Source organism: Acromyrmex echinatior, chromosome 3 (genome assembly GCF_024713525.1).
Source record: "Acromyrmex echinatior isolate Ae372 chromosome 3, ASM2471352v2, whole genome shotgun sequence".
Lineage (NCBI taxonomy): Eukaryota > Metazoa > Arthropoda > Insecta > Hymenoptera > Formicidae > Acromyrmex > Acromyrmex echinatior.
Window position 1 is genome coordinate 17259961 of NC_141854.1, and position 27548 is coordinate 17287508.

A 27548-nucleotide genomic window follows, 5' to 3' on the forward strand; every position below is an offset into this window, starting at 1 on the left:
TTCAAAAATTTGTTACATTCACATTCAGTATAAAATGTTTTAATCTATGTATTTTATTATAACTATTATTACAATAAAAAGCTTATTAGTACTCTCTGCAAACGTTAGAGAAAATGAGACTATTATCTTACCTTTGATCGAAGTATTTTATTCTTCATATTTTAAGTTATTTGTTTTAATACACATTGACATTCGATTTCTATATACTATAAATTGACACATCATCACTGATTTTATAATTATTTCATTATATTCGTTATATATTATCGGTTCGTTAACTCATTTATATATTATTGCTTTGTAAGTCGAAACGTTTGTATCTTACATTATTTGATTAATTTATTTTTAGAATATTATATTGTATTTATGTATCTTATGCTAACTGTATTAATTTAAAGTCTATTTATAAACTCGAAATAAGCGACTCTATTTAATTTATTTAGCAAATATACTATTTTCACTCTAAGATTATCATCATTTGAAAGTACTATTCACAAAATACGTTAAAAATGCAACATATAACAATTTTGACAAAGATTAATTTTAATACAAGTATAAAATATTTTTTATTGTATGTATTATTACAACTATGTATAATTATTATATAAAATGCTTGTATTACTTACTGTGAAAGTGCAAATGTTCGAGAAAGTAAGAAATTTATCACCATTTGACTATTCATAAATTAGAAGATATCTTGAAAGTAATCATCGATACACGCGTGAGAAAAATTTCTGCTATGCTATCGGGATGCTATGTCAGCTTAGAAAAATAGCGCTATTAAAACACCAACGCCGAATATTTAAAAAGCGAATTTATCACTCGCGTTTATCGCGACGATCGTCGCGCGGGCAAAGTATCGGTTGGAATTGGGCGACTTTGCGATTCTTTACGATTTCTGCTGGTTATGTGGGCGCGAGAGAACCGCGTAGAAACGATCGAATTAGGCAAATCTTGCGACCAGTCTCGCGTGAGTTGAAACGGAAACGCTTTACGACATTTTGTCTCTTAATTATCATAAGCTGTTTAATTGATCACTTATCCGTTGTGAAAAATTTTCCCAGACAACACAAAATCCAAAATCAGACGTCTTAAACGTAGACTTTTCTTAAACACATTTTTGCGAGAACCGTTTAAAATATGATCTAAAAAACATCTTGAAAATGTCTTACCCTCAGATCTGTATCTAGCTAAATTTTTAGGTACTTCAGTTTAATCGTTCCGTTCATATTTCGATGAAACTTTAATTGTAACATCGTAAATATTCACGTCGATTGAAACACCAAGAAAACAAGGATTCAAAAATTTTTACTAAAGATAGATAATTATTTGAGTATTTTGAATTACATCTGAAAAAAAAACAAACTCTATTCGCTACCACAGGGTTAAAACGTGCTGCGCTATCTGCATCTCTAAACTGGCTACCGGAACTCTCAACCGATTATCTGTATTCGAAAGAGTGAACGTTTATCAGTGTTCGAAAGAGCGATAGGTCATGACTTCCGGCGCTGAACCGTCAGTACGTTCCCTATCCTCCACGGTAATCGCCATTATCTTCGTTGACTCAGCGAATTTCAGAATATCTAGTGATCGATCTTGTCGGAATACTTAATCCCGCCGATTCATCGATCTATCCTTTTGTGCCCCGCGAATATTAATGGAAACAGCGTTTGTCATTTATGACAGACCGGAATAGGAGATAAAAACGCAAAGATGCCGGTCATTCTGCATTTAAATTACTTTCTCTCCGTAATCTTCTTTTTCTGCACATTTTATAAAGAGCGATCTCTCTCTTTCTCTCTCTCTCTCTCTCTCTCTCTCTCTCTCCCTCTCCTTTCCCTCTCCATTCGCGATCAACGTGTAAATTATGTCTAATTAAGAAATTTGGTCACGTTGCCAATTTTCTGCTGTGCGAACGAAAAGTTGCGAACATTGGCTGTCGTGCGTGACGATTACAAAAGGTCATAAATACCTAAATCGGACGCATCTCACTCGGTCGTTCCGAGAACGATTCGCGCGTTTTACGGATCGCGTAAATAATCTTACGCATTTACGTCGCAAACGATGATCGTCGCGCATATTGTATCATCGACTTTATACCATCCCGCGTAAATTCTCTTCGCTTTCCGCACGTCACTGCCAACTGGTTTGCACACCGACTTACCATGACAGTGTGAAGCCGCGTGTTCAAACGCGAACGCCCTATAACTACTTACGTGATTTATCAGCTCGGCCCGTATGGTGTTTGAGAATTTTTACGGATAAAAGCTCGTAATTCAATCATTCAGTTATTTCAAAATTATATGTACGTATATATAAACAGGCTAATTAAATTACAATGTAATAATAGGTTAACAGATTGCCTTTTTCAATTGTTTTAGATTCTTTAGTTTCTCTCGCATTGTGAATATTTCAAATATGAATTTGAATTAATTTTATTTATAAATTATTATTTATAAAATTAATTCTCATTTTTTTAATTGTAGAATATATATCGTGCTTTAATTAAATTTTTCTAAAATTTAAATCCAATTATAATTATATTAATTCTACGATGGCACTGATATAAATTGATACAAAAGGATTTCGTTGTTTCTCTTCGTAAGTTTTGTTTTAAATTAAAAGAAATTGAAATTTTTTAAGAAATTGAATTGAGAAATTTTTGTCCAGGTAGAAAAAATATATATACATCGATGAAACAATTTATTTTGATTGACAAAAGTAAGCTTTTTTCAAATCTGTACAATTTCATTTTTCTTTTATCGAGTAACGTCGAGTATCTCTTTTTCTCTTTAAATAGCAACGACGTGTTAATACGAACGTGTCAACTTGTGGACATTGATCAATTTTTTAGTCTTTTTCAATCTCGAGAAGAAGTCTCCCTACTGTAATAGTAATAATTGAAAAATAGACTTGGGACAGATCGCGCTCCAAGTAGGTTTCAATTCGGATGATATCTGCGAAATAGAAAACGAGCGGACGAACCGGTGGACGTGTCTGGGCGATGGACTGACAGACAGACGGACGGACGGATGGACGGACGCGTATGTCGCATTCCGTGTTTATTATTTTGTCGGTGGGTGGTCCAGAGAAGTCCGGAGTGCCGTCTTGGTGGCCGATAGCATCTCTCGTGTGCACGCACCGTTGAACGCAGTCGTCTTGCGTAAGGAAGTAGTCGATTTCTCTCTCCCTCTCCTTCCCTCTCCCTCTCTCTCTCTCTCTCTCTCCTCCCCTCTCTCTCACTTCTCCCATTTAGCGGTATATCACTCTCGCTCGTCCTTCCCACTCTCTCTGTCTCTCTCTCTTTCTCTCCCTCTCTCGATCCGAGCCTTTGGGCCGTACGGCCCTCGCCTTTCTTTCCTTCGTAGAAAGGAGAGTGAGAAAAAGGACAGTGAGGAGAAAGAAGATCGAATACTGCTACGTCGCGATACTCTGGGCAATGTAGTACTACATATGTGCGTGTGATGTGGGCAGGATACTCGTAGGGTCCTATAAACGTATCACCGTATCCAAAAAGAGATACTCTTTCTCTCTCTTTCTCTTTTTTTTCTCTCTGCAAAATTGGCGCGATTGAATGGCGATATAAAATGTCGTGATATCAAAAAATGTAATCTTTTCCAGTTATTGAAGATTCTTTCTGTCATAGAATTACTTTACCTTGTATTTATCGTAAAAAGAGTCGATAAGAAGTGAAAATGAGAAACATTTCTCTTTTATTATCGAAAAATGTCAAATTACGTGATGTGTTACACAACAGGTACATGATATATATACAAATAATTAAAAATGTCTTTAAGTTAATTCTTCTTTAGGTATCATCTAAAAAAAATAACATTAATTATTCTTTTATTAATTGTGTGTTAACATAATTAAATCTGTATCTGTTTTGTTACATAAAGTTATTAATTTGCTCAGTTAAGAAATTACAATATTATTTAAATATTGATAAAAATCTTATTGTTTTCCTGCGTTATTATATATTTCTAATGAGAAACAAAATTTTATTAATGATATTACTCTATTTATGATGTTACTCTATATGTGTATGAAAACATCTTGTAAATTTAATAACACTATTAATAAAATTAATATATCATGCTTTTATCTTAATAAAATGTTATTTATTTCATTAATACTGTTATTATAACAAAATTATTTTCAACTAAACTAATACTATTGATACAACATTTTTGCCATGTACAAAAATATAGTACACATTAAAACAGAAGTAACATTATATACTGTGTTTCAAAACGCAATTAAAAATTTGGAAATTAAGAAATAAATTGATGATAACTTTTATACACATTTTTATGAAACAAGATAAAGATCGAGATGGAGAGTTTATCAAACATATCAAACATGATATTTATGAGCCAAAAACGCGATTCGATCGTATCGGTTTCGTTATCTAATTCTATCGGACATTTTGTGGCAGTTAGGTCCTCGTCTTTCGAGCGAGTTTTATGCTTGCACGTGTTTATCGCGAACGAATATCGTACGACGTTCTGGTTATCTCGGAGCGATCTGAAGATCGTTCGAAACAAGTCGCAGTAGTGTAAGCAGAATGGCCTTATAAAATTTCTCGGTACCTTTATGATAGCGTTTACACGGTCAGTTCTTCCGGGATATGATGCTTCAGCCCACCAAAATCGCTGCGAACGTACAGAATGCGTTACGTCATAAATTTGTGATGGCAAGGCTTGCGGATCGTATGTTTTCCATGTTCCTGTATGTGTCACATTCTTGTGCGTTACGCTCGGTCTCTCCTTTAGAAGATTATCGATACGGTTAATATTATTAAATCAAACAAAATTATCAGTTACTATTTATATATGTATATATAGTATATATATATATATATAATATATATATTTTATTCTACATTATTATGGCAGTTGTTATGCTTGATTCATCCATGTTACTTTTTATTATTAAGTTTGTTGTTTTTCTAACATAAAACTTTTTAACCAATTAAATTAATCTGTTAATAGAGATAATTTTATTAGGAATAGTAATTTGTGATCTTGGTAAAATAGATTATATAGCGAAAGTAACAAAATATTTTCAATTATCCTATTATTATTGTGCTGAACACATATTTACAATAAAAATGTATTTTTTGATAGAATTTAGTTCAACATGTTAAATTCGCTCAGTAGTAGATATTTTTGAATTATATTTACAATTAGTAAACTGATAATAATTGATAAGACAATATAATAAATTCGTGAGTCAATGTTTTCAATCATTTTGTTGAAAATGTAATACTGTTTAATAAAATATCGTTCCTTTAGTGCAAAATTGATATAGCTTAAAAATTGATTTTTGTATTATTATCATAAATGAGTTAAATAAATATTACCCTGTTAATCATCAAAAGTAAACTAACTGAATTTCACAAAAAATCGCCAATATCCACACACTTAGAAAAGATGATTTAAAAAAAAAAAGTCGTTAAAATCCTCACTCAAAGAAAAGTGATTTTTAAAAGTTATAAAATAAAAATAACAAAATCACATTTAAGAATAAATTCTTTTTGCCAATAGATATTTTTCTAAACATAGTCAAATCGAAACATAGTTATTCTTCCTTTCTGGGAAACAATTTTTTTGTTGTGTCACTTCTAAAGTAAGAGAGCGATATAGTTATACACGGTTTACAAAACGTGAAAAGCAAAGAATTAATAATTTATTAAACTCAATGTGTAGGGGCGTGTATACGTCTAGCAAGACAAATGTCTTTCGAATAGAAAACCAGTAGAAAAGGGAGTTAATAAAGGAAATCTTGTGCAAATCGCTATTGAAATCGATATTCAAAAAGAGACATATATATCTTTTTGAAGAAAAAGATATATATATATATATATATATCAATGTATTATGTGTACATCACGCTAGAGAGGCCCGGTCTTGCTTTCGTGCTGCGGGACCCACACAACGACACCGGTGCGCACCCTGAAATAAGGTAGCCCAGGCTCCGGCGACGAGAAGCCGATGTGGGTGGTCCAGGAGAGATTTGCCTTCCGCTAAATATCGCCTTTGCGCCCACGACGTGGGTGGCCCTCTCGCTGCTGGCAGAGGGGAATCCCCTTCCCCCTGTCTCTCGCCTGTCCCTCCGCACCGAAGAAGTCACAAGTTGTCTCTTGTCCTCGTTCCTCGAAGGCGATGCTCGCAGTGGCGACCGAAATTTTCATCTTAACGCGGTGCGGACGCCTTTTATTCCGGGAATCGATTCTGCAAACATGATCGCGCGACACGAGAAACAAGGCGCACGTGCTTTCTCTCTCTCTCTCTCTCTCTTTCTCTTTCTCTCTCTCTTTCTCGTCTCAATACGGCGAATCTGCGATAATATCTGTATAATCTGTATAATATCGAGGAAAGACAATGCTACGAGAATTAGTAAAGAAAAATTCTTAATATTAAATAGAATGGCAAGCTTTTTATCGCCTTCTAATCATTCTAAAAAAAAAATCTTTTCCAAAAGTGGCAGAATCTTTAATCTTTAAAAGTGAGATTTTACTCTTTAAAGTGTGATTCCACTTGAAAGAATTTACATCAAATTTGTCTCGACTAGAAAGCAATGGAAAAATAAGCTCGCCATTGTATTCAACGTTATTAACTGAATTCTTTGGAATAAAATCTCACTTTAAAAAGTGAAATCTCACAGAAATCTTCTTTAGAAGACGGAAAATTCTACCACTCTCTTTCAAAAGTAAGTAGCAGAATTTTTATTATCTTTAAAGTGAGATTTCAAAGAATTTATAGAGCATAATCATCAAATTAATACATTTTTTTTGTATTAAAAAGATACGAGAATGATAAAGGAGAGAAAGGAAAAAAAACTACAGCCCAGCGTAGAAAGTGCATTAATCTTGCTAGAGCAGCATCGCATCGATATCACGAGAGATAGAACACGCGTGCCGGGCGGATCTATTGCAAAAGATACGAGAGAAAGGCGACAAGACGCGTGTGGTCCATCGGACGGCCGACGATGAGTAGGACAGGACCAGAACGACGACAGTATCTTATCCGAGGCACCGGCCGACCGATCGATCAATGGTGAGATCGATGCCTCCTTCGGTCGGCCGACCGATCGGAGTATCGCGGCATGCTTGGCCGCGCAAGTATTTTTCACCCCGCAGGCGGTGGCGGCGGCGGCGGCGACTGGCCGGCCGGATCTAACGATATAAATTCGACCTTCTGAATTATCAGCGGTTTCGCGACGATGATGCGATCGAAAATGAACTTCCTCGATCTTCTGGATACGTTATATTCGACGGAACAAACATTTGGCGATTAGACAATTACTAATATTAGACGTAAATAAAAATAAAAATTTTTCTAAATATGTCAGAAGTAGATTAGATACCAAGGAAATAATGGTTACAATCTCTTGAGTTAAATAACATTTTGTGTACATTTTGTAAATATTTTTAATTTCCTTGTGTGTTAAAATATAAAATATAATATTCCACTTCTCTGTTTAGTTTTAAAAATAAACAACGTGCATATTAACGTATGAACTTGATAAATAATAAGCTAAAATCGAGTTTAATAATTGTTTATTTCTACTGTTTTAGTTAAATTAACGACATATTGAAATGGCGACCTATAGAAATGGTAAAAAATAATTTAAAATATAATACTTAAATTGGATATAATTTAATATCGTCAATTTAACAGTGAGTCGACATTTTATAGCTAGAATGTTTAATAGACTTAACTTTGTTTTGTAGACTTTAAATTTGTATAGTATTTTTAATTTAATATTTTCGAAAGTTATACTGATCTAATTAAATATTCATATATATAAATTTATTCAAATATCTAAATTATTATAAAAAAATATGGTATTTATTAGAAAAGAATTAATCACGTACATCTATTTGATATTTTCTAGAAGAATTTTAATTCGTTTATTTTTCAAAATAGGCAAATTGGTTAAATCGACTAGATTTCCAAGTTCCGTGACCAAATTTCTTTTGCAGTAAATAAATAAATAAATAATTATCTGTTTGCCTTATGCGATAAAAATGTCTACAATATATTTGAACGTTCGAAGAAAACGTTTATATTGATAAACAGGTAGAGAGACATATGCCGAGAAATTTGTACACCTCGTCTGCGTGCGTACGTTATGAACCCCGACGCGCCTCTGTTCGCATAACGAGGGTGCTCGATTCTCGAAATCATTATCGCTCGTCAAAAGCCGATCCGGCGTTACGACCCTAAAGACAGGTAGCCTGCTTGAAACGGTCGCACATATGGCGCACCCACACCCGTGACCAATCGCTAACACGGTCATATCGGCCCTCGTTCACCACGCTGGTCGCCGCTACGCTGCACCGCACGCATCCACCAACACGGCTTTAAACGACGTACCTACACACGCGACGCGAAACCCCCCCCGCTTAAAACGCTCGTTTGCATTCTTCGAATGAATGAAGATATTGGGAGAAAGAGAGAGAGAGAGAGAGATGCAGTGTTTATTAATATTCTAGGACAAATCCTATAAGAATGTACAGGCAAGAAATGTGATAAGAATATAACAAAGAAAAATAATGATATAAAGAAGATAAAATAAAAGGTGAAAAAAAATAAAGACGCAGAAAAAATACAAAAAAATAATACAGAAAAAATAAGATCGCAAGAGAAAATAAAAATTAAAAGCAAGTGAATAATAATGAAATTACAATAATAATAATAAGAAGAAGAGAAGTACTTAAAACAAATTTATAGAGAGAGAGAGAAATGTGAGAAATAGAGATCCCTGTATATAAGATTCGATAAAAAAACAAGAATAAAATTACCTATTCCATATAAATCAGGTTCACTTCCAAATAAATAGAAGAGATCGCGAGTGATTTGTACAATAATTAATTATCAAAAATATTTGTCATTTAACGCTTTTTTTTTTCTAAATGAATAAATCGTAAAACTTTTCTTCAAATGGAAAAAATATTGACGACTGCATCGATTTGTATAAAAAAAAGGATCGCCTCTCCAGATCGCGCAATGTCATTCGAATCTTCGCCGTCAGCGCGAAGGTACGACGGTGACGCGCGCGTGCTCGTTCAGTCAGAAATGTTTGCCGAGCACAAGGCGCGACGGCAACAGCGACGGCGACGATGACGGCACGTGGGGAGTGCGAAGGCGGCACGCTCGAACACGAGGACTACCGCGATTCGACCTCGATCCCGATCTCGATTTCGATCTCGATCGCGCAACCGACGGTCGTCCATCCGTCCCTTCGGACTGGCCGGCCTCCTGGGCCTCGGTACTCGTCGCCAGCGACGAAAAATTGCACAACAGCAGGTTTCGTTCGTCGCAGCATATCATATAAGAGAGACAGGGGCTGGGGCAACCTAATGCTAATGCGGCTACCATTAGCAAGTAGTGAATCGAATGCAAAGTCGGACGTAAGGTGGGACCACACAGGTCGCGCTTGCTTGCTCGCTCACTCGCTCGCGGAGGGTTATACGGGGCCAGCAGATGCAGTGCCCCATAAACAGCGGGGCGAGACCACCCAACGCGCTTGTTCCTTCGTTTCGTTCCTTCGTCTGTTTCCTTAATAACCACGATAGCCTGCCTGTTACCGTGCGGGAAGGTGTGCAGGCGCTCCTCTCTTTCTCTCTCTCTCCCTCTCTCTTTCTCTCTCTCTCTCTCTCTCTCTCCCCTCTCCCCCCCTCTCTCTTTCTCTCTCTTTCCCGTGTACGTACACGCGTATAGTGGATCAAATCGCAAGAGTGGCTCGTTCGCTTCTCTCGATCCAAATCGTTTTCGAGCTTTCGTAGGATGACGTCGCTCGACCGGACAGGGGGATCGGTGTGTAATTTCCGGTAATTGTCGAGTCGCTCGCTCCCCGATCGATCCGGTCCCCCTTGAAGACGTCGTTTGGTACGTCGTTCAGGAAAGCTTGATAAATTGTGCGGCGATTGTCCGTCTCGCCTCTCTCGAATCCTGAAGATCTCTCTTATAATCGCACGTCGATCTTTTTTCTATGGACGACTCACGACTCGGAATCGAGAGTCGTCGCTCTATCTCCTGTTCGTTTCCTTTACTTCGCACGATTGCTCGTAACTTCGATATTTTCCTTTTTTCCCAGTTTGTTACGAGATCACTCTCTTCTCCTTTTTCCTTTCTTCTTTCTTTTTTTGTTTCTTTTTTTTTTATTTTTTTATTATAGACCCTAAGCTTCTGAGAATCACGCGAAGGGCTGTTCTAGCGTGATGGCCACCCGCGTTAAGTACCGAGCTGTGAGATATATTTTTGGTAATCCGAAACTTACAAAAAAAGATCACCCCGGAGATTTTTCGGTCGCCCTTCGTCGCGTTTCTGTTGGTAGCACGAGGAAGTCTTTCCGAACGATTAAGCATTACTGTTATTTATTATTATGTACATTATGATTAGCATTGTCGCTCTGTTTTATACTCGACACTCACTTGTCTTACTTTTCTTACACATAATTACAACAATAACTATAGGGTGACTTCAACCAAACCATGATTAACTTAATTAAAACGCCATATTTGTAATTAAGTAATATGAATAAAATTAATAAGTTAATTTAGAACTATATTTAAAGTATTTAAAAAAAATTAAGAACAATGAACAAATATATTACAAATTTTGTCTTAAGCGACCGATCGAGTTAATCACTGATTAACTTGAAGTTAGTTTTGATCAAGTTGTTTTGGAATTTGTTTTTCCCATAGTCAACAATTTCAAGAAAAATTATTAAAATAAAGTTAACAGGATACAATATTTGTATCACAATCGTGAGAACACTATTATACGCAACTGATTAACAAATTTAAAGATAAAGAAAAAAATATAGACGAGAAATATAATTAAAATATATGAAAATAAATCATTTTTATTCGCTAGAAAATGAAATTATTTAATTTCAAGATAAAGTTATTCCTTGACTGAAATGCAATCACAAAGCGGAATCTACCGACTGATACGAGTACTCATCGTACAACTGTAATCGATAAAGAAGAGAAATCGCTAAACAAAACGTCTCGAGATTAATTATATATTTACACTCGGAATATTTTAAATAATAGAAAAAAATATTAATATTGGATACAATTAACTGTGTTTATTCCAATATCACTGTAAAATATTATTATCGATAAAGAAGAGAAGTTCTTAAACAAAAGATACCTTCAAGATTTTTTATATATATGTACATTTGCATATTTCAAATATTATAAAAAATATTAAATATTAGTATTGGATACAATTGTGTTTATTTCGATATTATAATATGTTACAGAATATACAATAGTAGCAAACATTTTTTTAACAAGATTTATAAACGAGCGGATGCTGGAGGAAGCAAATAACTATTAAAATAATAAAATATATTTATATAAATATGTATATTTTCTTAATGTAACGATAGAGATAATTAATCAAATTTTATAATTGTAAAATGTATATAATGTTAAAGAAAATATTTCAAGAAAAACAAAACAGAATAAGTTAAAATTATCGATCAGATTGTTGCAGAAATAGAAATTCATAATGTTTTCTTTTTCTTTCCTTTTTTTTCAATGTATTATTGTAGATATTTTTATATTATGGAGTTAGATGCAATCGTTCCTTTATTATGCGAAGATAATTGTATCCAAATTACTTTATTTATTTTATGTGCAGAATTATATACGATTGTTTGCAAATTATTCATATTTCCGTCTCTCTCTCTCTCTCTCTCTCTCTCTCTCTCTCTCTCTCTCTCTCTCTTTCTGTGCATTGTATATTATTTCTCTTTCTGTGCAAATTATTGTAATTCTAATTGCAAAATTCTAATTGCAATACTCTAACACCACGATATTTTTAATTAAATCATTTTTATGGACAGAATAAATCCTTGTCTTTGTATTTTAATATTGAAATAAAAATACATTCTGGTAAATATTTTTACATATATATTACTGATCAAACAATTTTTATTGCACATATTGTTTACTGATTTACGACATGAGCAAAAAGACTCGTAAAACAGTTCGTTGCTAATTCAAGAATATTAACTCATTATGTTAAATGAAATATTATTCTTTAAAAGTCAGTACGTCTAGTAAATCACGTTTAATAAATATTGGATTGCAAACACGTATTCTTTTAAGATTCATAGGATTAAATCAAATTTATAGCAAAAGAAAATAAATTGCGCGTTTGTAGTGCGAAAATGCAACATGAAACTCAAGCGTTTATATCTTGTTATTTTTTTTAATATCCTGCCTTAATATATACATGGAAACTTCCATGCTCCGAAAGATGATAGAATGCAATAGGGTTTTCCATTACGCAATCGTTACGTAAAGTGAAACCAGCGCATATGACAAGGATTACAAGGCAAGCAATCAAGTCCGGAGGATAGAGCCAAGGTCGAATTAGAGTTGGTCATTATGATCCTTACAGCGTAGAGAATGATCTTAATCGAGTCTGCCTCCATCCCCGGATTTGTTCTCCAGATAACGCCGTCGGTATGCTCCAGTAGGATCATATTTGTCCTCCAATAATTTCCAGTCGTCCGGTTTGTTGTCGATTAGATGATGAGAGAGCTTGTCGGCCATATTCTTTTGTGCCTCACTACAACCGGCGCAATCGTGCTCCAATGCATCCGGTAAATTCTCTAAAGGGGTTACAATGAGATTCTCTATTATATATAGAGGTTATAATGAGATCATAATTATTGTGATCTTAGAGCAGAGTTTTTCAATCAGTTACCGCGAAATACTGATGTGCCGCAAAAGATCTCTTACGGGAAGTGCGTCGCAAAAATTTTAAGAAAGAGAAAAGGAGGAGAAAAGATTTAGAAATAAACAAGAAGCGAAGTAAAAAATATTTTTTAAATTGTGAAAATTATTTTTTTTATTCTCGTTTTAATCCAAACGATATCGTCGTTGCAATAAAAAAAATCGCTTTTAATGTAATATTATAAAATGGAAATTAAAACTTTTGCTGTTTATTTTTAAATATCGTGTTTGCGGTATCTGATAAAAAACCCATGCTTGAAGTATTTAATGAGATTCAATAAATTTGGTTTATTATTTAATGTGTTGCAAATTAAAAAAGATTTAAAAAATTTGCCTTAGAGCATACATACACTTGATACTTTGAAGCATTCTTTTATTCTGTTAATAAAATTTTTGCTTTTGATTTGTTAATTAAATGCTTTGAAATAGTATTAAGTGAATTGCACTGATTCTCTAAGATTATGACACTTTATCTTCGTTTGCAACAAGAATGTAATAACAAAATCAGAATATATTATACAAATGTGTCTTGAGAGAAATAAATTTTTCAAATATCAAAGCATATAAAATTTCCAAAAAAATTGTTTTTAATTTTTACGCATCCTCTTATAAATTTAAATTTTTTAAAAATTCTAATTTTAAAAAATTTATATTTATAAGAAAAGGTGCGTGTAAAATTAAAAAAAAAATTTTTTGCTTTTACTGAGAATGTTCCAAGTCTCGGAATATGAGTTCCTCTTAAAGGATTACAGGAACATGGAGAACGGACGTTCGCCATCCTACGCATACTTACTTTTGAGTTCCGATGCGTCTGGAGTGCAAGGATTCTTATCAAGCAGGCAACCCACGTATCCGTTTAATAGTCTGTCATTGCTTAATATCGCGTCCACGTCTACATTGTCGAATTTCGTGGTGTACATCTCTTCGGCAAAAACGGAAGAGGATGAAAGGACACACACGGTGATAAAGACGACGACTAGATATCTCATCGTACCGGATAAGATCGATGCGTTGCTCCTGATTCACTGCTCATGAAGCTCATTATTTCGTATGTTTTATAAGGGGCTTGGACACGGTTCGTTAGTTGCACAAAATCGTCCTCCTGTGTCCTTGCCATAATTTATCGAGAAAAATACGCGCAATGAAGCCACTTCCTGCGTCGATGCAATTGATATTTCTCTTTAAATCCAGCTCTCTCTAAATTTTGTATTATCAAATTATTAAATATTACTAAAATTATTTTAACATTATATATTTTTTAGATTATTATATAAATTATTATTATTTTATTATAAAAGACTAATACTAGATATTTTATATTTATATTATTAGGTGTTGGAATTAATTCGTAGCGTTTTTTAATGAAAGAATGTTATTTATTTCACATGAGCATTAAAAAATACATTAATGAAAGTACTTCCCATCACTTGTAAAACGCTACGAATTAATTCCAACACCTAATATTATATTATTGTTGCAGATAATTAAGAAGTTTTTCCATAAAAATCTCTATAAAATTTAAAGAAATTTAATGTTCTCAAGAAATATCTTTTTTATATCCAAAAATAAATAATTTAAAAATTATTAAAACGTTTTTCTGTTAGAAAAGAAGAAGAGAAACAGACAACACAAATAAAATAATTTTATTAGATACATTTTTTTGTATATTTGATAAAAATATATAAACAGTGTAAAAGAAAGAAAGAAATTAATTCTATGTGGTATCGCAATCATTATATTTGTGTCAAATACAAAAATATATAAACGGATAAAATGCATAGCGCGAAATTTACGTGTCATATACGTGAAAAGAATTCTCGTGTGCCGATTCCTTTTTTTGTATTCCATAGATAGTATAAATAATGTATTACGTGTGCGTGACCTCGACTTTTAGATTCGCATAAGGGACGATTGTATCATTGATGACTCTTGTTATCCATTCTTTGCAAAATTTTTTTAATTCGTAAATTTAAATTCTTCGCTTGAGGCATTTCAGCCTTGCATAACTTGCTAGTAATGCAATATCGTCCTCTGTCGCGGAGAAAATTGATTCTTGGAAGTCTCCTCGTGTAATTGCTACTGTCATCTTGGTAGTGTACTTTTGAAAAGCATTTATAATAACCACGGTGTCACACGAATAAAACAGTTTACAATTAATTTAGCAAACTTATGATATTTTCTCCATGTTTTTAAGATTTTTTCATTGAATATTTTTTTGTTGAACTTTACTTTTAAGCATCAATTTATTTTAAGCCTTAATTTTGTGTTTCAAATATTTTAATAATATTATACATATAAATATTTTAGTAAAAATTTTGAATGGATTTAAAATATTTGTATCTTTGTCTATAGATTTTACAGATCGTATATAAATACTAAACAAGGTTTATGCGATGCTTCCTCACTAGCAACGTGTGCTAATTAGCTAAAAGATCAAACTTTTAGTGTTCTAAAAAAATTACTTATGCTCAAGGAACGCATCAAGAGAAAGTCAAAATGACTTTATTTTGACGTAATGGAATTTTGACAAAATGATGATTGATTTTTTTATTAAAAAACAAACAAATTTAACTGTTTACTGATGTTTAATTAAGAATCAAAATAAAGCCTTTTTTACTTTTTGTTGATTTTTGTGTGTTTCTTTTAACAAAAAATTTAATTTCATAAATTATACTTTTTTAGTATAATTGTTAATTTTCTAAAAAAATTGATAATTTATAAAATTCTTTATAAATGCTAAATTTCTATATAGTTGCTAATAAAAAAGCTTATGTAAGTGCTTTTAGTTCCAACTACAAACCCTCTTAGAAAATTCGCTCCCAGGAAAAAATCGATTTCATTCGACCAATACACATTCGTCTGATTTCAGAGATCAACTCAAAAGTTTCGCGTTTCATAATCCGCGACAAAGTGGCTTATCAGTGTGGACTTTTAATATTTCGTAAAAAGAGGAAACGATGCCCGGCTTAGAGCGGATTAATCTCTGCGGTCGTCTGATCGAGGGAACGCGGAGGAATTTCCTGAAATATTATCTGAAAAAATGTCCAACCCTGTTTCACATCTGCTACGATCCGATTGGCACCCATCGGAAAGCGAGGGCCTTTATCGGATTTCTCTTCGGATTTGTCGCAGCTGTCGTGTTATATGAAGGCATAATCGTCGATCTACAATTTGACATATATACCAGTATCTTTCTAGGAGCCATCCTTATCGTGATGCTATCGATAGGATGCGCATCATCGATACAGGTAATCTCTTTTCTTACTTCACTCAATTTAACTTATTACCTTTTATACCTTCTTATATTATCTTACTTTTATACGTTATTTTATTAACGTACTCGATTAAGTCATCAACATTGATATCTCTCTGTGAAAGATACTCAAGAAATATACAAAAGTCAACAGGAAAATAAAATAATTTTTTTTTATTGTTAACGTCGATAAAATATCAAATTTTATAATTAAAAAAATCATCATTTTGACATTCATAACGGCAAAATAAAGTCATTTTAACTTTCTCTTACTAACTTGGTATGTTTCTTAGGTACTAGGTTCTTTCCAGCAATGTACACAGGTGATACTATGTACGATTCTACTATGTGCTTTTCAATCGTGACAAGTCAGCAAACTCGTACAAATTTAAAATGCTGTGTTGTCGTTTTATAATTTATATCATTTCACGAATATCAAATTTTTACATGTATTTCATTACGATTTATAATATTTTTTTCTAGAATTTACACCATGCATTTCATTTATTTTTCTAGTGAAACTCTCGCAGTAAGAGGATTTCAAGGTTGAAGACATTTAGATGTATAAGACTTTTTTTTATTTCATTCTAAAGGTGAAATAAAAAAGCTAAGCAACGTTTCAGATACAATGTTTCGACACTGATTATGTCACACAATGACTGTGTTCCGTTGCTAAAAAGCAACCCACTCTTTTCTCCAGGAATTTAAATTATATTACTATTGATATTCTTGATAAAACCGGATCGAAATTACACATTTGCCTTGCTAAATATTTCACAAATTGAAACTTGTCTACTGTATTTTACTGTATTATAATGTGCTTTAATGCATATTTATGTCATGCATGTTACCTTGTCTGCACAATTCGATTCTTATATAGGATTGCAAATATTTGTCGAGTAAATGTGCAATTCGAAGCAATTTCCAATGATAATAAGAAAATGTAGTTATGATAATTGTATATGTTATTTATATATGAGAATTTTGAAACGGAGACATTTTTATTTAGTTAGCTGCGTTACAAAAATTTGTGACATTTAAAGAAAATATAGTTTTAAAATATGTATTCTTATATCATGATAGAGAGAAATATATAAAATATTTAACAAATATAAATTGTTTTTACATAGAAAGAATAATTTTTCTAAAGTATCTAAAAATTTATTTATTTATTATAATTAAATTTATTTAAATTAGCTTTAAATCCAACAAATAATTTTTACTGGATCATCAAAGTATCTATTATAATAGTTATCGCTCAAATTGATTGCTGAAATGTCAAAACTTTTTGTAACATTACTCATCTTAAATATTTTGTAACATTACTCAGCTTGAATGTCTTATAAATTTTCCTATATTATTTTTTGATGGTCTAACAAGATTATTTTCAGATCAATACTTACTACCTAAATTTTTAAATACTTCAGCAAAATTGTATCATCAGTTAAAGAATATTTGGCATCGAAATCGTCGTTCTGTCAATTTGAATAGGTGAGATGCATCTGTCTGTTAACTATACCGACTTTTCTTGGCCGATCTGGACGCAATGTTTTGAGGGCTATCATTCTGGGATATATAATAGCGGGACCTATATTCAATTTAACTTATAACGCTAAAGAAGTGATGAGAACTTTCGCTTGCACGCTGCAGTTGACATACAATCTCACCGAGACACGTTTCGATCTCATGTTTAAGCCGTTTCAACAGGTATATCTACTAATTGAAATAATAATGCAATAAGCAAATTTTGAAGAAGATTAATCGTTTGTGCGATGAAACTTCGCGCGAAAAAGTCAACCGATATAACCAAAGTATCTAATAATACGTAGGCAGTGCTCGCCATGAAAACGGACGCGAACGAGCTAAAGGATACTTTATCCTCGGTGAGAGATTTGATGAGCCCGATAGTCGAGGAAATCGAGGGTGAAGAGGAGATGAGGAGACTGAAAGAGGAGAACGACTATTTGGATGAGCTTCAGGACGATACGAGAAGAAGCGATGAGATCGAGGAGAAACATGAGAAAGAGATCGCGAAAGCGAAGTCCGAGGCGAATGTTTATGAGGCGAAGTACAAGAGGAAGATTGAGGCGCGCTGCGAAGAGCAGCTTAGCCATGGTGCTGAACGATGCAGGTAAGATATTTAACACTGACTTTATCTAAATAATGTCGGAGAATTTCGTAGTCGGCAAATAATTTTTAGATACATTTCTCGTAAATAGATTTCTAGGAATTCATTCTCATGCAAATCCGGCGAACGATATAACAATACCAATATGATGATATGATTCTTTGTAAGAAGATAACTAAATAATATAGAATATTCTTTCATTAATTTTCGAGAAAAATAATCTTGAATATAAAAATTAATTCTATTTGAAAATAGAATTAATTTTTATACTCATTGGATTGAAATGAATTAGGAATTTTCAATCCATCCGAATCCATATTTTAAGTCCATAAAAATAGATTGGATTCCATATAAAAAATTTGTATACATGTAAAAGTTGAAATAAGTTAAAGTAGTAATACATACATAAAATTCTATAATTATTATTTTAAAACTTTTATACAAAAAATTATGCTAGCTAGTATAATAAAGGAAACGTATTAATAGACAATATACATAAAAGCGATTAATTTATTAATTAAAAATAAGGAATTTACATATGTAACATTTATTGCACATATTTACGTAGTTCTTTTTATATCTCTTTTAAGTATTAAATGAAATAGATTTCATAGTATAGTTTTACGGTATATTTTTTTTAATTCAGTTGAATTAAAATGAAAAATTGCTTATTCATAATTCTGAATAAAATAGCATTCATGATGCTTTTTTAAATGAAACAATGGATTTTCTACTCACAATTTTGAATTGAATAATATTTATGGCCCATTTTAAGAAAATAAACTTTAAAATTAAAAGATAAACTTTTGTTATTTAATTGGATTAAAAAACTGCATTTCCTATTCAAAATTTTGAATTTAGCAGTATTCACGATGCACACACAAAATACTATAATATTATTTTTAGATTGATAAGCATAGAAATATACTCCATGCCATTCCTATAAATGAATAAAAATGCATTCAAGATTGAGAAGAAATAAACATTTGTTTTATGTAATTCCTATAAATGTGAATAAAAATTCATTCACGATTGAAAAGGATTCATTTTAACATTCATGAATCCGTATTTCTGAAAATTTGAATCCATTTGAATCCATTTCAATCTATTCTCGTTTGCTGGGTAATTTTCATTAAAATTTAACTGATTTTCAGAGATATGTTTGTTAACGCTTACGACAAGTGTCACGATACAGTGTCGGTTTTTGCGGCCTGGCTGCTGTGTTGGCCGATGAAACTCAACTTCGTATGCAATCTGGTGCAAGCCCTCGGTGGTTCCAACATCTGCGATCCCGAAGGAAAAATAGACCCCGGTATTGGCGAAGGCTACGTTGCTTTAAAAAGTGAATATCATTCGCATCGATAAAAATTTAGAAATGAACTCATTCAATTCCTCCGCGACGTTTTCGCGAGATATTGTCTCCTCTTCATGAAAAGGAGCCAGAGACACCTTTAGCAAAAGTCTCAAGGACGCGAAACTGCAGTATAAAGTAAAGAAAATGCCGGTGATTCTCGACCTTCACGACGCAACAGATGCTGCAAAGGCTGTAATGCACGAATTCAACGCACGCAGAAAAGTTTTTGAGTCAGTGATGATAATTATTAAAAGGTAATAGCAGAAATGCAAATGATTTTAAGGACTCAGATATAATTGTTTTCTTAGAATAAAAATAGAAGAAAATTATGTGGAAAAATTTTACACAGTTTAACTTTTTGTTTTTTCTTTTAATGGAATTACATGTTGATTCTTTAAAATGGAATATACTTTTAAACATTTTAAATTTTTTCGGTAATGATTTTTGTTTGTTTACAGAAAGAACATTTTTGCTTAAGTAAATAAAAATTTAGTTAGATGTAAATCTGAAAATAATAATAATTGAATAATAAGTAAGTTGGGCAATTCAGGAATCATGCGCATGAATAAATTTTAATCCAAAGTTATAATCCAAAGAATATATTTCAACAGTCAATAACGTATCTTTTGATTAAATTCAAGCCTTCTTCAGAGAATATATTTTCATGAATTGTGTTTCATAATTAATGTGTGCGTGGATTCTATTGGCCAATCTCTCATACATTTTTCCATGGCCAGTTGGTGACCTGGATGATCTTAAGAAATTAAGACCTTGAATATAATATTATTTAAAAATAATTTTGTTGAACCATCAAAATAGTTCGGAGTAATATAATTATTTATAATGCTCAAACTTTCAAATTAATAGAATATTCAAGCTATATGAATATTCAAGTTGCACAAATGTCAAACTTTGCAGCGTCGATCATTATTCTTTTTTTACATAATTACGTAAAAATTATAATAGTTGTTTTTACATAATTAATATTTTTTATATTATTTTGATGATCCAACAAAGTATTTCTATATCTAACTAAATTTTTCAAGATTTCAGTAAAACTGTTCTTTCCATATATATATATATATATATAAAATTTGCTCGAACGACTTAAAGATTCGTCATTAAAACATACAAAATATATTTTATATAATTATTCAGATGTCTGTCCTTCATTTTCTTGAGAATCATCTTAAATGCTCAGACGTATCACGAGAAATACTTGAACGACATCGAACATGACAATGTATATGTTACTTCGTACTTCCGGAAAATCGATGCAAGACGGAAGGCTCGAGGTAGTCTGACCCTGCTGCCCCTAAAGAAAATTGAGAGATTGAAATTCGTGGATCCATACGGCTTGCGGCCGGGCCAAGTCGAGCGGGTGCATCTGACAGGGCATACGGTGAAGTTGATCCTCGAGATTATCAGCGTAACGACATTTATACTGATAGACCGACTCTTCTTTGAAGCACTCGATTTAATCAGGAGACACTCCTACATGGAATATACTCAGGTTTGAGATTTGGAAAGCGATCGATCAACAATTCTTGTTACTTCTAGTTAGATTTGAGTTTAATCTCAAGATTCGAAACATCTCTGCATATGTTCCAAGTTCAAGTTTTTATAAAAAAAAAAAAAAAGAGGAAATCTACGATGAACACGTAATCAGGAAAGTTTTAAGTAATAATAATAAATAATTAGCATATGAAAATTAGCATATGGCTAGATTTATTGCGGTTTTCCTTAAGGCGTTATATAACTTAATTATTTATTCTTTCCGATCTGTTTACAACTATAACTAGAATTTTTTCTAGGCGGGTCACCACGACTTGACCTTGGAGGTTCGCGGTATAGGAATGATAGCCTCTCTGATACGTAGCGTCATTCACGGATTCAACGTGAAGAGGCGAGTAAAGACTGTGGTGTCCAACAGCGCGTGTTTACCAAAAGCCAATAAAATACCGAATTACATGATCCTCAAGATCTATTCGCTCTATCTGGCTATTTGGATGTTGTTGTTCACCGCCGCTTACACGCAACGGCTGCGACGCGTAATCTGCTCGTTCTTCTACAGGAAACGCGAGAAAAGGCGTGTATTGTATCTCTACAACGAGAGCCTGAGACGCAGACTTGGTCACGCTAGGTAGAGAAGGAATTAAATATCTCACGGTTAAGTTCGCAGATTCTGCAAGTATCTGCTTTGAGTTCTCTATGACTATTTCGAGAAACAGAAAAGACAATTTTGCTAAAGTATGTAAAAATTTAGATAGATGCATCTGAAAATAATTTTGTTCGGCCGTTAAAATAATTATGTAAAGTTTAAGCATAACGAACAATGGTACAAAAAAGTAAAATGCTCTAGCATCATCAGTTTGATTATCAGTATACGATTATTACATAAATATTTTGATCTGTATAATCTAGCTACTTTAAAGTACCTCAACCATTCTTTTCCGTGCATGTATATTATCTCTATGAGAAATCTCTATGAATAAGAGATTCAGTTCTTTTTCTACATTGAATCATGTATACAAGTTCGAACACTACTTATTTTGATGAGGAAAATAATGAATTTTATACGAATTTTATGAATAGTCAATAGTGCTCGAACTATATAGTCATGAAACAAAACTCGGAATCGACAAATGCTCAATTCTTCGCATATCGATCTTTATCTCATTTTCGATATCAAGGTTCATGAGAGCCAGGGTCAAGACTTTAGTCAGAACTCATCGGCTAGAATACGACATAGATCCGTGGATCGCCCTGAGGACGCGTTGGCCAGCACTCTGCGGTTGGTTGGTGATCTTCGCCTGGACACGTCACAAGTGCCTCATCTGCGGCGAAGTGGAACCGAGGAAAGGTCCGCAATTCTATAGATGCACGACACCCGGATGTCCCTTCGTTCATTGTCCCGAGTGCTGGGACGATGTCGGTAGAATTTGCTATGCCTGCGCGGATATTGGCGAGACGGATGACGACACGGACGAGTTTGACATTCTTGAAATAAAATAAAAGGGGAATCGATATATGCGAATTTTTCGTTCGACACAACCTGTTATGGCCATTAATATTATGTATGTCAGATTTATATAACGCATTTTTTAATTTACAAAAGAAGTTACATAACGGAAATAACTAATTCATGTTTAGAATTTTACTATTATTTACAATTATTTCTAAAAATTGAAATCTTAACTAGTTCGATTTCCTGTACTCTGTATAGGTAATGTTTTTTTTATAAAATGTACATAACAATATATAATATAAACCTGATTTATTTGATAATATTAGGTGTTGGAATTAATTCGTAGCGTTTTACAAGAGATGGGAAGTACTTTCATTAATGTATTTTTTAATGCTCATGTGAAATAAATAACATTCTTTCATTAAAAAACGCTACGAATTAATTCCAACACCTAATATCAATTTTCAATAATATATAATAAAAATGTATTATCAAAAGTTAGTATTATTGAAAATTTTATCTCTCTATGATAGTGTATTACATGTAATATATTTAATTATATTATATTTACATCTATCAATTTATATATTTTGATTATTAAATAAAATCAGAAAATACCAATACAATTAATATAATTAAAATAAAAATCATATACCAGTTATATATACTGATGCGACAGAAAAGTTTGATATTCAGAGATTGATTCTAATATCCTAATATTTTTATAATCCTCAAATTCGGAAAATAAAGTTTATATTCTTATTATTCTTTATCACAACATTACCTTAAACTTTGATTAAAAGTAATAAATTAGTGTTTATTGATTAAACTATTAGGTGTTGGAATTAATTCGTAGCGTTTTTTAATGAAAGAATGTTATTTATTTCACATGAGCATTAAAAAATACATTAATGAAAGTACTTCCCATCACTTGTAAAACGCTACGAATTAATTCCAACACCTAATAGTATTTATTACGCTCAGCGCTAATTGGAAAAAACCTCTTGCCATATCACAGGCGAAAATCTTCAGCTCAGTATATAATAGCTATCCTATATCGCGTTGAAATCTTTTCTATGTATAGAGAAACGCATTCTATGTATCATCGAGCAATGAAGATAAACATGAGAATAAATACACATGGAATATATTATGACGCATATATCGCGAACGATGTTTTATTTACACACACACGTATACATTTTAATTGTGTCAAATCCTAACTAGAAGGACAATGACAATTAGTACTGCATTATAATAATTTTATATTGTATATTAATTTTTTCCCTTATCCATTCCTGATTAAATCTTGATGTTTTCGTTCTTGGCCGCTTCCTCATATTTCTTCGAGAATTTCTCTTCCGGATCGTATTTCACCTTCAATAGATCCCACCAATCTTTCTTATTTCTCACTAGATGATTTATCACCTTCTCTGTTATCTCTTTCTGTTTGTTCGTACATTTTGCACAGTCATTTTCTAGCGCCTCGTCTATGTTTTCTGCAATTACATGATTATTATTTATTTAATGATGCTAAATACAATCGGATACTAATTATCTCGATAACGTCAGAATCGACCTTGATCTAATGAACATCTAATGAAAATTTTTCTTAGAATTCTTCATATAATTTTTCAAAATTTTTATGTAAATTTTAAATCTTTTCAAAATTTAAGATCTCTTCTGCAATTTCTAACAATTTTACAATTTTTAGAAAATTTTCAGATTTTTTAAATATAAATTTGAATATTTTTTAGAAATATTGAAAAAATTTACACATCTTTTCTAAAATTTTAGAATTCTTCATATGTCAAATATTTTATATATAAGACTTTTAAGATTTCTCATTCCATAATTTCCGAAAAAAAAACATTTATAAAATCTGAGGAAATCTAAGGTATTTTTTCAGAAATTTTTTGTAAATTTATATATATATAAAATATGGCAAATTCTTAAAAATATAATACATTATATGAGAATTTGTTTACACTTAGAGAGAAAAAATATCTTTAATCATATGTTAATATCTTTAATAGCTAATCGTATCGCGTTCTGTCAACTGTCAAAGATGTTAACGTATAATAAGAGGCGTAACTTTGTAATAAATTGAATGTTTATTAATTGAATATTAAGGAATTCTATAATTTAAGCAAGCAATAAATACTTGCTGAGAAAAAACTTCCTCTCGGTTAAAAATAACTCCATAATAAAATTCTTTCGATATAATATTTTAATATACTACATCGGAAATTCTTACAAAATTCTAGAATATTTTCGTCTCTATGGATCGTAAATTTTACCTGTTAAATAAATCTGGCAATCCGTGCATATGATTGAATAATTTTTCTATTTATCCAATAATTAAAATTTACTAAACGATGAAACAACTGGTCCATAGAGACGAAAATATCCTAGAACTTTGTAGCTTCTGATCTAATATATGCAAAAGAATTTACGAAATATGGAATTATTTTTAACCGAGAGAAAGTTTTTCCTCAGCAAGTATTTATTCTAGAGATATTGTTTTAAAACTATTACTGAGAATGATCTATTTTGCAGTATATTTATACTTTTCAGGCATTATTTCGATAAAAATAAATAATGATGAGATCACTTATAATTATCCAGATAGCACAGAGAATTCAAAAAGAATTAAAAAAGAATTTAGTTGTAAATTCGGGATTTCTTTTTTTTGAAAGTTTTGAAATGAATTTGCATTTAAAAATGAATTCAGAATTGATAATATATGATTGAATTATTTTTAAACTCTTTGTGCTATTTAATAATTATAATCTTTACACGTACACAGACTGAGACAAACAAATTCAATTCAACTCGTTCAAAGTTTTTTTTTATCCAGGCTGCATTTATAATTACGAATATAGAAATCGTGTGCAATACTCACTCCTCAATTCAATAGCTTCGGGAGGGCATCTAATGTTGGGCTTGTCTAGCATACAATCGACATATCGCTTCAACAATCGCTCATTCCGAATAATCTGATCTATATCTATGTTGTCAAATTTATCAGTGTATGTTGTTTCCTCCGCGTAAACAACAGAAATAATGGCCAACAGGCAAAACACTGCGAGTTTCATGGCTGCAATATAATATACATACATCTAATTAAATGCAAGCAAAGTTCGAGTTTGGGAAACTGTGCAAGTTGTGTCGCGAGTAATTTTGAAAAATACATAATAATATAAGCGAATCTATCATGACTATTAACATACACTTTTCATACTTGTAATCGTAAGACGTACCGTAAGAATTAACCAATCAGAGCTGAAAACGTTTGATAGTTCTTGATTGCCATTGGCTAATTCTTCTGGTATGTCTTATGCATGATCTACAATGGGCAGTAACAGTAGTTGATTAAGGAGTAGACGTAGAAATCGATCAATCATAATTGATTATTTTTCTCACATTCAACTATGATTGGTCGATTTCTACGCCTACTCCTTAATCCACTATTGCTACTGCCCATTGTAGACCATGCATTACAGTTGCTGTTATAAAAAATGTGTGAGGTCTTCCTGGTTACATGAATTTTATATCACGGTATTTATAAAAAATTAAAATCTGCGCGGAAGAAGATCAATAAATATTTGTTCTTCCAACAACGGAACATAGTTATATATTGTATGACACAATAATATAGTGTACAGTAATGTCGACTTGTAGCTGAAACTTTTTTATGTATTACTTCTATATGTGTTACTGGAAAGCATCTAATAATGCAGTCCAGCCGGAATGATAGATGATCAATGCCGAATGAATACTGATTCATCGATCAATCAATCATTTCTAGCTGGACGAGATTCGATTCAGCGCTTCTTAATCAAGTATGACAATGATATCGATTTGCAAAACGTGATCTAGTGAAAATTTTTCTCAGAATTTTTATTACAAATTTTTATACAAATTGAGACACGTTTCAAAAATACTAAAAACATCTATATCTCTTCTTAGAATTTTCCATACATGTAAATTCTAAAATATTTTAAGATTTTCTATTCTATAACTTCTAAGATTTTGCATTCTATAATTTCGGAAAAAAATATCATAAACTTTTTCAACAAATTTTATAAGATTTCATCAAAAATTAAAAAAATGACAAATTTTGGAGATCTTAAAATATTTCAGAATTCGCATATATGAAATTTACACAAAAAATTCTGCAAATTATGAAAAATTTCCATCAAGGACAATGAAAAATATCGGATGAGAATGCAGACATGAATGCAGAGATATTTGCATATTGATCAGATGATTAAATAACGCGCAGTGAAGAATAAGCTTAGAGACATAAATCTTTTCAAATATAGCCTCTTAGGAAAACGTCACAATAATTAAATTAACTTCCACAACAGTATTAATAATCGCGATGCAATTATATTTTAGATCTTTTTTTATTCTTTTTCAATCGGAATACACTGATTCACATTCAACCGTAAAAAAAACTGAACCATATTCGGATCGAAAAGCGCGATAGTTAATTTACTGTGTAATCACATTTGTTTTTCAAAGCGATGTCCCAACGAAGAAATCGCACCGATTGACATGGAATAAATGCTCACCTAACACGTGTTATTCGCAGTCTGATGTATATGATTGTACGGACATCACTCGTGTGACTTGACTTTATATACGCATGAAGAGACGAACGGCAATGGTGGGAATGGTACCGATTTATTCTGTGAATTCTTCTTAATCGTTAGCTAGAGAGCACCTTCACCTTCGCACCTATCAGTGGGAAACACGTCATCGGCTTTAATGACGCATTATCGTTTTTCTTTCTCGCTGACGAAGGATTTAAAAATGCAAGGGTGATTTCCAAGTGTTATTACCACAATAATAACTTCTTAAAAAGAAGAATGCTTATATAATTTATAATCTATTTAAATTACACACGCATTAAAAATACTAACTGGGTAGTTTTCCTTTTTAAATAACATATTTCCAGAAATCATAAAATTTTCTGTGATTGATACAGGGCGGAGCGGAAAATTCTTTTTAAAAATTTTAGATTTATTACATGATTTATCATCAACTTTTAGTCTTCGAGTTACTTAA

The 27548-nt window shown here is 32.1% G+C and overlaps 3 protein-coding genes across 3 annotated transcripts; 1 reads left to right on the forward strand and 2 right to left on the reverse strand.

Moving 5' to 3' along the window:
• Positions 1-11240: 11240 nt before the first annotated feature.
• Positions 11241-13828, reverse strand: CSP4 (chemosensory protein 4). Its single transcript, XM_087403919.1, has 2 exons — positions 13563-13828; positions 11241-12645 (listed from the first exon to the last, which is right to left on the reverse strand). The coding sequence occupies exons 1-2, from the start codon at positions 13756-13758 to the stop codon at positions 12446-12448; spliced, it is 396 nt and encodes a 131-aa protein (XP_087260045.1). The 5' UTR covers positions 13759-13828; the 3' UTR covers positions 11241-12445.
• A 1898-nt stretch (positions 13829-15726) lies between these two features.
• Positions 15727-23956, forward strand: LOC105150395 (protein sneaky). Its single transcript, XM_011063429.2, has 8 exons — positions 15727-16017; positions 17514-17729; positions 17852-18153; positions 19305-19492; positions 19587-19758; positions 20663-21017; positions 21319-21647; positions 22198-23956. Exons 1-8 carry the CDS (start codon positions 15727-15729, stop codon positions 22517-22519), a joined length of 2175 nt encoding a protein of 724 aa, XP_011061731.2. The 3' UTR covers positions 22520-23956.
• Positions 23619-27191, reverse strand: LOC105151536 (chemosensory protein 4). Its single transcript, XM_011065306.2, has 3 exons — positions 27053-27191; positions 25378-25572; positions 23619-23971 (listed from the first exon to the last, which is right to left on the reverse strand). The coding sequence occupies exons 2-3, from the start codon at positions 25568-25570 to the stop codon at positions 23775-23777; spliced, it is 390 nt and encodes a 129-aa protein (XP_011063608.2). The 5' UTR covers positions 25571-25572; positions 27053-27191; the 3' UTR covers positions 23619-23774.
• Positions 27192-27548: the final 357 nt, after the last annotated feature.

Excerpts from the sequence above, each read along its gene's own strand:
- CSP4 (XM_087403919.1), bottom strand. The coding sequence starts at position 13,758 with ATGAGATATCTAGTCGTCGTCTTTATCACCGTGTGTGTCCTTTCATCC. Across the intron at positions 12,646-13,562 it reads AGACGCATCGGAACTCAAAA|AGAATTTACCGGATGCATTG; the intron begins GTAAGTATGCGT and ends TAACCCCTTTAG.
- LOC105150395 (XM_011063429.2), top strand. The coding sequence starts at position 15,727 with ATGCCCGGCTTAGAGCGGATTAATCTCTGCGGTCGTCTGATCGAGGGA. Across the intron at positions 16,018-17,513 it reads GATGCGCATCATCGATACAG|GTGAGATGCATCTGTCTGTT; the intron begins GTAATCTCTTTT and ends CAATTTGAATAG. Across the intron at positions 17,730-17,851 it reads TGTTTAAGCCGTTTCAACAG|GCAGTGCTCGCCATGAAAAC; the intron begins GTATATCTACTA and ends AATAATACGTAG.
- LOC105151536 (XM_011065306.2), bottom strand. The coding sequence starts at position 25,570 with ATGAAACTCGCAGTGTTTTGCCTGTTGGCCATTATTTCTGTTGTTTAC. Across the intron at positions 23,972-25,377 it reads CGAAGCTATTGAATTGAGGA|AAAACATAGACGAGGCGCTA; the intron begins GTGAGTATTGCA and ends ATGTAATTGCAG.